General features: G+C 34.8%; 1 protein-coding gene across 3 annotated transcripts; it reads left to right on the top strand.

The window, feature by feature from the left end:
- The first annotated feature begins 1654 nt into the window (after positions 1 to 1654).
- On the top strand, positions 1655 to 5697 carry LOC110271970 (uncharacterized). Of its 3 annotated transcripts, none has more exons than XM_088488679.1 (10): positions 1655 to 2012; positions 2274 to 2685; positions 2894 to 2995; positions 3142 to 3298; positions 3400 to 3579; positions 4007 to 4141; positions 4332 to 4414; positions 4650 to 4743; positions 4836 to 4933; positions 5048 to 5697. In XM_088488679.1, exons 2-9 carry the CDS (start codon positions 2420 to 2422, stop codon positions 4908 to 4910), a joined length of 1092 nt encoding a protein of 363 aa, XP_088344805.1. In that variant the 5' UTR covers positions 1655 to 2012; positions 2274 to 2419; the 3' UTR covers positions 4911 to 4933; positions 5048 to 5697. The 3 variants fall into 3 exon arrangements, with proteins under 3 accessions (XP_088344805.1, XP_088344803.1, XP_088344804.1); XM_088488677.1 differs by having other exon boundaries at positions 1741 to 2012; positions 2417 to 2685; XM_088488678.1 differs by having other exon boundaries at positions 1750 to 2012; positions 2089 to 2685.
- Positions 5698 to 11097: the final 5400 nt, after the last annotated feature.

Here is an 11097-nt window from a genome sequence, read left to right as displayed (position 1 = left end):
TAAGCTCTTTAATGACGCATCGCAATAAACTTCAAATGGTTCATTCGGCTCAGGTAGAATAAGTACTGATGCAGAGGTTAATAACCTTTCTTTCAAGGTCTAAAAACTCTCTTCGCACTCGGCGTCTACACAAAAGGTACTTCTTTACGTGTCAACTTCGTTATCGGTAGAGCAATATGTGAGAATCCCTTGATGAACCTTCTATAGTATCCAGCCAAGCCTAAGAAACTTTTGATTTCAATTACGATCGTCGGCCTCTTTCACTCTATCACTGCCTCAATCTTAGACGGATCCACTGCAATCCCATCCTTACTCACCACATGACTTAATAATTTCACTTTTCTCTTTCAAAACTCGCACTTCAAAAGCTTTGCATACAATTTCCTCTCCTTCAAGATTTGCAACATAACTCTCAAGTACTCTTCATGCTCCTCTTCAGTTTTAGAATACATACACTAGTATGTCGTCTATGAATACCACCACAAATTTATCCAAAAAGGGTAAGAACACCTTGTTCATGTAATCCATGAACACAATAGGGGCATTCGTTAGACCAAAGGATATCATTGTGTACTCATAGTGACCGTAGCGAGTTCGAAACGCAGTCTTAAGAATGTTAGTTTCTTTCACCCTAATTTGATGGTAACCCGACCTTAGGTCGATCTTTGAAAACACGCCAGCTCCTTGTAATAATAAAGAGTGCATACAAGTATCTCACTCAATAGAATAATGTACAAGACCAAGTTTGAAAAATCATACGGCAGTGGCAGGGTCCATAAAGAATGAAAATGTTCATTTGACAAACAAAACATACAAATTTATTCACAGCCAACAAAAGGGGTCGAATTCTTGGAACAGTACCTTATTGTCATCGTTGTGAAAACACACAGGAAACTCAACTACATGTGTTGCGAGACTGTGGAGTAGCATCTAGAATCTGGACAAAACTGATTCATTCCTCAAAGCTTCAAAAATTTTTTAGAGCTTTCTTCGATCTCTAGATTAGATGGTGTCTTTTATCTGATCTAAGCACCCAAAATTCAAAAAATTGACAAAATCTGTTCATCATAACCTGCTGTTGGTGGTTGTGGAAATGGAGGAATTAGGAAATATTTAGTCCCCTAAAAAAGAGACCCTCAGAACCAGTAAAATTTATAAAAAATTATGTACAGAATATCGAAGAAACACTACAAAGTAGAAGAGGAACAATGCTAACTTACAATCGGAGAGAGAGATCAATAGATTGCGGTAGTGTGTGTAAAGACAAATCAGGAAGATGGATCACCGAAGTCATGATGAATATTGGAAGATGTACTACTTTTTAAGTTGGGCTGTGGGGATCTCTTCAAGGTCTTAGAATTGCTTGGGCATTGGGATTTAGAAGAGTAATTCTAGAGGTAGATTCTCAGGTTTAAAAAAAGGAGTGGCAATTGAAATTACTCACACTTACATAGAAAAGAATAGAGCAACTGACTAAATGTCTAAGGAGAATCTTAAAAAACTAACTTAACTATCTTAGGGTACAACTTTGTAGATCAAACCCACAAAAAAATTAACTTAAAGATAGGAGTGACACTCAGATTTATGATCTTTAAGTAAATATGGAAAGATTATGCCATTTAAGATATAATTCGTTTGACAAATTTTTAGTTGCATTATTCACAACAAAAACAAAAATAAAATAAAATAAAAATTTACTGTGTTGAGAATTTTTATTCCATCGCCAGCCTCGCGCACTCTCTCCCTCTCACAGGAAACATCACACACAACGGCTATCAGCCTCAGGGTGTCTCACCTCTGTGCCTCACTCAGCGCCACCCTACGGTCGCCTCCTCGTCTCCGGGCCTCTCGCCGGCTCCTCTGCCTCCTCTGTGCGCCGCCAGCCTCTGCTCGCCTGTGCTTCCTCCGCGCCCCTCGCCTCCGTCTGTATCATCCCGGCCGTCTTGGCTCCGCCGTGGATCGCCTTCTCTGCCGTGAGCCCGTGACTGTGGTTCTGCTTCTGCAGTGTAGAGGCGAGTTTTTTATTTTTTATCTTTTTAGTTATTCTATATTAATTTTTAATACTTGATTGTTTCTGTTTTAATGTAGGTTTAGAATAGGTAGATTGATGCTAATTGTATTTGTCTAGAGTGACACTTGAAAGCAATTTGAGTTACTGAGCGTTGGTTTATCCCATGGGATTGGCTCAATTTTGTTGTGGTTGGCTCTCTTTTGATGCTAGTTTTGTGACTAAGGGATCATTGAACTATTTATTTTGTTGCACTTACTAATAGTTTCAGTGAATCTGACAACTATGCACCCAACACAAGAATTCAAATGTGTAGATATGACCTATGAGTATGCATACTGGAGAAAGAGAAAAGAAATTTTGTGAGGAAAAACATTATAGTGGAATAACAACGTCGTTGAAAAACAGAAAATGGCTGCATCAGTGTCTCTGCTTCGAAAACTGAGGAGCCTCCCTCAGTGTGCATGGTTTGGGAGCAGGAGAAGGAGCTTGCGTTCTGATGCGGCATTGGAAGCCATAGCCAAAGCTTCAGAAGACAAAGTTCCCAACTTGGTTGTCTACAACTACCCTACCTTCTCTGGAGCATTCTCCGCCCTCTTTGCTCACCTCTTCCACATTCGCCACAACCTCCCTGCCCTCATTTTGCCCTTCTCTTCGGTTCCCTTTCTTTCTCTCAGGTTCTCTGTCTTCTTCTGTTCTCTAATTTCCTTTCTTTTGTTGATGGTGGTGCTCTGTTTCCTTTTCTCGTGGAGCTTTTTGAGGTCTTAGGGAAGTTCTAACAATTAAGTGCTTACCTGATTTCGTGTTTGAAACTTCTGCAATGTTGCAAAGTTATTGTTTTGAATGTTGGTTCCCTCATAACTTACATTGGATATTGTATGATAGGGTTGAAGATTTGTGCATTGAAGGCCTTGAGACGTGCTACCTGCTTGATTTTATTCCACCAAAAGAATTTATTTTCAAACTCTCCAAGCAATCAAAATGCAAGTAGGTTAACATTCAAGTTCTTTTATTTTATTACCAATTGATTGTTTTTTAAGCATCCTATTTTCTGTTTTCATGCTGGTGCTAATGTGCTATGCATCGTTTCATTTTTCATGTGCATATGAATTTACTTGGTTTTGTCTATCTAGGATTATTGGGTTTGATCACCGGAAATCGGTGCTTCGTAATATTCCCTCTGCTGACGATCTTGCTGAGAACATTATGATTCATGTTAACCATGAGAAGAGTAGCTCCAGTGCTGTTTATGAATACTTTTCGAGAAAAAGTGCGGACATGAATTCTGATGTAAGTAGGGATTTATATTATTTAATATGCTTTATTTCTGAAACATTTAACATACCAGTGGTTGAGAACCTGAAATATACGGATGATTGAATTTCATTAAGGGTGTGGTTCCAAGTTTAGTGGACTCGAAAGACAGGGAGCGTGTGGAGATGATTCTCAGCTATATTGAGGATGGAGATCTTCGCCGATATACCTTGCCTAACATTAAGGCCTTTAACATTGGACTGAATGAATGGCGGGAAAAGCTTAACTGCATTTCCAATCCGAACATGTATAAGCAGGTATTGCTGATCTAGTTTAAGTTCGTGCTGTGTTTATTCTTATTGCTACTAAATAAAAGTTTAGAAATTTACCTAGATTCATATGAAAAAGTGGATTAAAGACAAATGGATATGAATCCATAGCATTTCTTGCTTCTCAAGAGTCTATAATTTTACTTGAACTAAGTCAAAGAGTGTAAGTTCAAAATCTGTTTCAATAGAAATTGTAGCAAAACAGCTTCAGGCGGTTATAAGGATACATTGCACTAATTTGGTGTGTGCTATGTTATCTGTTTGTTTATTTCTCTTACATAGTGATGCACTAGTACTTAAAACTCCAGGCCTTGGAACCATCTTTCTTTACAGTTCTTGATGCAAATTGTTGTAAATATATCCACCTTTCTTGTGTTTGCTGAATATTGTGTTCTTTGAAATATGTACATTGCAGTTGCTGGAGTTAAGTGCTGAAGGTTTAATGGCTAAAGGAAATTCACATGTTTCATCTCGTCAGGATGCTGCAAGTAAACTGCTGCAAAAGGTGTTTAGGGTTCGGTTGGGAAGAGGATTTTATGGAGAGTGCCTGGTATACTTTAGTACATAATTCCTTCTTTTCCATTGTGGTTCATCTTTAATTTGTCAGCATATTAAAGTGGCAGCATATTTTTAATGCTCACTGCAGTTTATTTTAATGCTCACCATAAAAATAAAAAATAAAAAATAAAAAAACTTTGCTACCTGTGATTTTGTGATTGAAATTCTTCTTGTTGGTTTAGGGTGTTCGGGCAGATGGGAACTCAAACTTAAGTGATGAAATTGGAAGACTCCTTAGTTTGAAAAGTGCTGCTGCTGGTTTGAGGTGAGGAAATTTATTTAGAAGAAAGTTGTGTTGAGTTTATGTTTAATTTTTTTTCTTATTATTATTATCTTGTTAGAAGAATGCTATGCCCTGAGGTCAGCCAACAGCAGGAATACTTTCAGATTTTAACAGATTCTCGTAGACATGAATGCTTGCCAGTGCTTTTTAACTGTACCAAAGATTTATTGGATTGTTTATTCTGATAAATTTAATGTATGATGTATCACCAATACAGACCCATAGGAGCTGTGATATTCATGCAACGGAATAATCTCAAAATGTGCTTGCGTAGCATGGATAGGGTCACTGATACCTCTGAAGTTGCAAGGGTATGCCCTACTTTGTTCTATATTTCTTTTCTTGCAACATTGTGTAATGCTTTGATATGCATTAATGAATTTTCTACACTTTGAACTTCAAGGCCTATGGTGGAGGTGGTTCCCCAAGTTCAAGTTCCTTCATAATAAGGATGGATGAGTACAACCAATGGATTTGAGTGAATTGATCCTCAGCATTCCGGTTTGAATATCTAACCTAGGATTTCGTAAATATATATAATAAAGCATCTACTTCTATTACCACACAAAGTTTCTCTTCCGGTTTATTTGATTAAGTTGCTTGTTGCCTCTACAGGTTGAGATCAACAGTGACAGTTGATGGCTGGTTTAATTACTTGATGTAATTTTGAGATCGTCTGGCACGATTAATGAGATCCGTTCACAAGACAGACGATGCTTTGACAGCGGACCTTTTGAAGATGATAGTAGTGCTATTGTGACAGATCCTTAGACTATCTTGATAATGATGCAAGGCACATGAGACTTGGAGAAGAAGGTGGAGCAGAGCAAGAAGGAATACTTGATCTTGGGAGTGGACAAGTCCACTGATCCGGTTGACTTGAAGGGCAGAGATATTAAAGAAGTTTAACATTCAGATTGCAAAGAGGTGAAATCTTTGTTACTCTTCTAAAATTCATGGTGCATATAAATGTGACTGGTCTAAGTTCCCAGAGGCGTTAACTGTGGATACCGCGTTATGAATGGTTGAGGACTTCAACCTGTAACCTGCTGTGTCAGTCACATGCGGGGCATATACTTTTGGAAGATTGTCTTACTGCTTCCACTTTTTCAGTTTTGCATGCGTATCAGTTTTGTTTCCATAACTTATCGATTTCAATATATGAGGATGACCATGTATAAGTCAAAACTTTGTTTCCCTTTATTTTATTTTCTCTTAGATATATGAAAAAAAGGACAAATAGATCCTTGATCTTTTGACCCGCAGACATTTAAATTTCCAATGATTTGAAAATACATTTAAATCCTTGACCGTTTCAAAATCTGGACAGATCGATCTCTCGGTTCACTTGGGTCTGGCAGACCCAACGAAAAAATTAAACATGACTTCTGTTGTACTGGCCTGGCTGATATACAGATGCACATGTGGAAATGTTTTTAAAATGAGACAAATTAAACCCATCGATCAATATGTCCAGATTTTGATAAAGTTAGGGATTTAAATATATTTTCAAATTCTCAAAGATATAAATGTTCGTAAGCCAAAAGGTCAAGAATCTATTTGTCATTTTGTTTAGATATATTTAGTTTATTAAAACCTTTACTCCTTTAGCTTTCTTTTTGTGCAATATGTAATGTATCTTTTAAATGCCACTTTCGCTATACTATTCGTAGTGTTTCATTAACACGTATTTTTCCTTCAACTAACTTAACTTGACTTCTTGGTTGATTAGGAAGTGATACGATCATTGAATCTTCAATTACCCTTTGGCAAAAACATAAACAAAATGAAAATCTTTTCTATTACAAAACCAACCTAAGTTTACTTGTAAGTATTAATTTACAAAACAAAGTTCATATTATTTCTCATTACATTCGATGGACACATACAGCAATATCTGTCTGTTCATTTTGTGAGTGTTGTTAATAACATTGTCATTACACAATTAACATAAACAAAAATTATGCAAGGTGGACACATGTCCCAAAACAAAGATTCAAGCGCTGATAAAAGTTTCTTTGAAAAATATTATCGATAAAATAATCCTTGAATGATTTGAAAATATGATAAAAATAATAAATAAATATTTTTTTATAAATAACAAAAATATTTTCATATTTGGTAAATAATTTATTCATTTGATCTGAATGTGTTGTGGTAACATTTAAATAAATATTTAGAAAGTGCACAAAAAAATTCAATGCAAAATTTAATCTCTAGATTTTTCTTTCTATTTTTATAAAAAAATTGTCATCCACCATAAAAAAATAAAAAAAAATTTACTTAACATAAAATTACCAAATTTTTAGGATGAGAAAATTTTATTTTTTTAATAATACTTGTATCTAAATATAATTTCTAAAATCTTTTTTAAAATATTTTTTTAATATCTAGTTCTTTTATTGCGCTTTTAAATTTTTCAAGAATTTATTTATTATTAACATTTTTGAGATTTTTTTTTAAATAATATAAATTTTCGGATACCATTTAGTAGTTTACTCTATAAAATTATTTTTCCTGCGCGAGAACATACACTAATTTGCCAAAAAAAAAAAAAAAAAAGAAACAGTATGAAAGATTGGCTTGTGAAGATGTGTGCTACGACCTAGCCATACTAATGTCAACATTCTATTGGAATGAGAAGTTTTCCAAAGAACGTAGGCGCTACTATGGATTCCACTTCATGCTAACTGAAACCCGTTTGGGGTGCTACTGTGTGGAACTAACACATACATGGATCATTGCAACTAGACAACTAGATGAGTCAATTAAATCTGTTTCCAAAGGTGTGCTGTGGTTGACTTGACTTTCAATTTGTGCTTTTTTTAATGTATTTGTTAGTGAAATTTATCAAGTTTGTCAATTTCTCCTTGTATATTTGACTCTAATCTAATGTGACTATACCTTTATCGTAAGGAGTTGAGAAATACATAATATTAGTTAGAGAGATTTGTGAAAGCACCGACACTATTATAAAAGATATGACAAGTTCTACGGTATAGAAGTTGTTATGCTTTCTATATATGTAGAAATGATGTGGACATATCCAATGTATGAGAAGTATTTAAATTGAAAGATCAAAAGTAATATTGTGCAGCCAAGAAGCAATAGCTCAAATGACATAGTCTTCCCATACTCAATTAAGAGGTTGCGGGTTTGAGTTTCCATATCTTCGGTAAAAAAAAAGTAATATTCTGCAATATTAGTTATTTGATTTTCTCCTTCTCTCTTTTTATATCACATGACTTTAAAACTTTGTTTGCTTGTGTAATTAGGTTTAGTTAAGTATTTTTTTTTACGATATTTTTTAACCTAATAAATTAAGAATATACAAGGTGGGATTTAAATTTCTGACACTTATTTAAATAGATTAGCTAATAACTAGATTAACCCAATTTAATTAGATTTAATTAAGTTAATTAATGTTTAGATGGAGTTGGGCCTCGGTATGTTGGCCTTTTAAAATTGTTGGTATTAGAAGGCAAAATAAGTAGGATTCATTGTATTGGATTGTTTGATATTAATTCATACATTTAATTTTAAAATCGAATAAAATATCATTTTTGTCTTTAAATTTTGGGATAAATCTTAAAGTTGTCCTTGACGTTTAAATCATTTTATTTATGTCTTTAATATTTAAAAATTATTTAATATTATCCTACCATCATCTACACTAACAAAACACTAATAGAGTTGCCTACGTGGACGTTATTGTCCACGGTAGCAAATCATCCCCTATTTACGTTCGTGAAAATTGAATAAAAATAAATTAATAAAAATTTAATTAAATAGCTTGAAGACCTTAATTTGCAAAATGTCCTCTGACCAGAAACTTTCTCTTCTCACCGTCTCCTCTTCTCTTGATTTCGTAGCTGATTTCATGGTCTCGCAGGACTCCCAAGCAGTGCGTAACAGTAGCGCTTCGAGTCGAAATAGTATCCATGCTTGTCGACGGAGAATAACCTGTTATTGTGGGAAAATGCTGGTGCTTGCGACTTCGTCAACGACAGAAAATTCTAGACAGAAGTTCTGAGGCAGTGTTAACTATGAGATAAGTAGAAAACGTTGTTTTTTGTGTTGATAGTTATAACTTGTTGATATTTGTTTATCTGATTAGGTTGCAAGATTGAAAGAAAAAATCACTATTTTAAAAGGCAAATTAGCAATAGTTGAAGTGATGCTTATATTTGCAATAGTCATTGGTTTGGTTGGATGGACAACTCTAATAATCTTACTGCATGAAAGGATCACAATGACAAAAAATAGGAGGTTTTCTTTGCAATGAGGCTGGATAGTTTCGAAACTAATATCATGTGGTTGTAATCTATGTTTTGTATTTTGGGTTCTAGTTGTAGGAATTAGCCTAGAGATTTTGTAGTCCCTAGATTTTCTGAGTGTGAATGAAATGCATAGTTAACTACCATTATGCCTTCAATTTATATGTTTATGGAACATTAGTATAATAGCTATTTAGAAATATAATTAATTGAAACAATTATGAAAGACCATAAAGTAATACTTTGCTCATTAAGAATAATAATGTTGCAACAGTTCACAACCTAACAAACACAAACATAATCCCCTAACAAACACAAACATAATCCACTAAGTTTGATAACTGCAAAATATAATAGTTGAAGTATTTGAATATATTATATTATCTAATGTACAGGAAATCAGTCTTTTTATAGAGGAATTTCAGAAATAGAAATAACTATAAAATAGGAAAGAAGGAAAAAATACTAGTCTAAAATAAAGGAAAGATTTTTAATCATAAAATTTCTAAAATTAAGCTAAACCAAAGAAATAAAATATTTATAATTAATTCTATTTACATAAAAGATTCATGAAAGGAATTAAGAATCTGATTTTGATTTGATCTAATCAACACTCCCCCTCAAGCTGGCTTGAAGATATCATTCATTTGATAGCTTGCTTATTATGCTATCAAAAGTCTTCTTGGGTAATCCTTTAGTTAGAACATCTGCTAATTGTTCCGTGGTTAGAACATATGAGATGCAAATCTATCCTCTCTCAATCTTTTCCCTGATAAAATGCTTGTCAACTTCAACATGTTTAGTTCTATCATGCAACACTGGATTATGAGAAATAGAAATTGCAGATTTGTTGTCACAATACAACCTCACTGGTGGAGAAATGGAAACTTTTAGTTCTTGTAGGATTTTCTCTACCCATAGTGCTTCACATATTCCATGAGCCACTGCTCTAAACTCAGCTTCTACACTACTTCGTGCCACAACAATCTGTTTTTTACTCCTCCAATTAACCAGGTTTTCGCCAACAAAAGTACAATACCCAGATGTTGACCTTCTATCCATGACATTTCCAGCCCAATTCGCATCTATATAAGCTTCTACTTGAAGATGTCCATGCTTTTTGTAGAGTAACCATTTCCCAGGCGACCTCTTCAAGTACCTTAGAATTTTAAAGACAGCATCCATGTGTTCTTGACCAGGTGAATGCATAAATTGGCTTATCATGCTCACAGCAAAGGCTATATTCGGGCGTGTATGGGATAAATAGATTAGCCTACCTATCAACCGCTGATATCTCCCTTTGTCTATTACATTTTCTGGTTCAGCTGGCTTCAATTTTAAGTTAGGCTCTATAGGTGTTTCAGCAGCTTTACCACCAAGTAATCCCGTCTCTTTTAAAAGATCTAGGATGTACTTTCATTAATTCATAAAAATGCCTTCCTTAGACCTTGCAAATTCAATTCCAAGGAAGTATTTTAATGAGCCAAGTTCTTTGATTTCAAATGCTTTGGCAAGCTTTTCCTTCAAGTCTTTTAGCTCCAAAGAATCATCACCTGTCAGAATAATGTCATCCACATATACAATTAAGATGGCAGTTTTATTAGCTGCAGAATGTTTATAGAAAAGGGTATGGTCAGCTTTGCTTTGAGTATAACTAGTCCCCTTCACCACCATTCCAAGTCGTTCAAACCAAGCTCTTGGGATTTTTTCAATCCATAGAGAGATTTCTTTAGTTTGCACACTTTGTTCCTCTCTAGTTCAGCCTCAAATCCAGGTGGGAGTTTTATGAACACCTCTTCCTCTAGCTTCCCATTCAGGAAAGCATTTTTTTATATCCAATTAATGTAAAGGCCAATTGTAATTCACAGCAAGAGATAAGAGAATTCGCATAGAGCTGAGTTTGGAAACTGGAGCAAAAGTCTCTTGATAGTCTACTCCATAGGTTTGTGTATATCCCCTAGCTACTAACCTAGCCTTATACCTCTCTATGCTTCCATCAGCATTGCACTTAATGGTAAAAACCCACCTGCAGCCAACCAATTTTGTATTCTGTGGCAGATCTACAATCTCCCAAGTTTCATTCTTCTTGAGTGCATGCCACTCTTTCATCACTGCTAATTTTCAGTTGGGATCATCTAGTGCTTCCTCTATGTTCATAGGCTCAAAAAGATTTGTAATTTTAGAAGTAAAAGCTCAATGTTTTTGAGAGAGATTTTGGTAGGAGACATAATTGGAAATAGGATGGTTGGTGCTGGTTTTGAGAACCTTTTTGGTGCAGGTTCTGGTTTCTTTTCTAAGGGCTATGGGCAAGTTATTATTAGAAGTGACAATTTCAGATTTACCTGGAAGTTCCTGAAGTACTACAGTTGGACCGTCTTTCGGGTTTTC

The sequence above is a fragment of the Arachis ipaensis genome, chromosome B5 (assembly GCF_059453495.1).
Source record: "Arachis ipaensis isolate K30076 ecotype BB chromosome B5, ASM5945349v1, whole genome shotgun sequence".
NCBI classification, from domain to species: Eukaryota; Viridiplantae; Streptophyta; class Magnoliopsida; order Fabales; family Fabaceae; genus Arachis; species Arachis ipaensis.
This window is presented reverse-complemented; position numbering and strand designations above follow the sequence as displayed.

Excerpts from the sequence above, each read along its gene's own strand:
- LOC110271970 (XM_088488679.1), top strand. The coding sequence starts at position 2,420 with ATGGCTGCATCAGTGTCTCTGCTTCGAAAACTGAGGAGCCTCCCTCAG. Across the intron at positions 3,299-3,399 it reads GTGCGGACATGAATTCTGAT|GGTGTGGTTCCAAGTTTAGT; the intron begins GTAAGTAGGGAT and ends AATTTCATTAAG. Across the intron at positions 3,580-4,006 it reads ATCCGAACATGTATAAGCAG|TTGCTGGAGTTAAGTGCTGA; the intron begins GTATTGCTGATC and ends TGTACATTGCAG.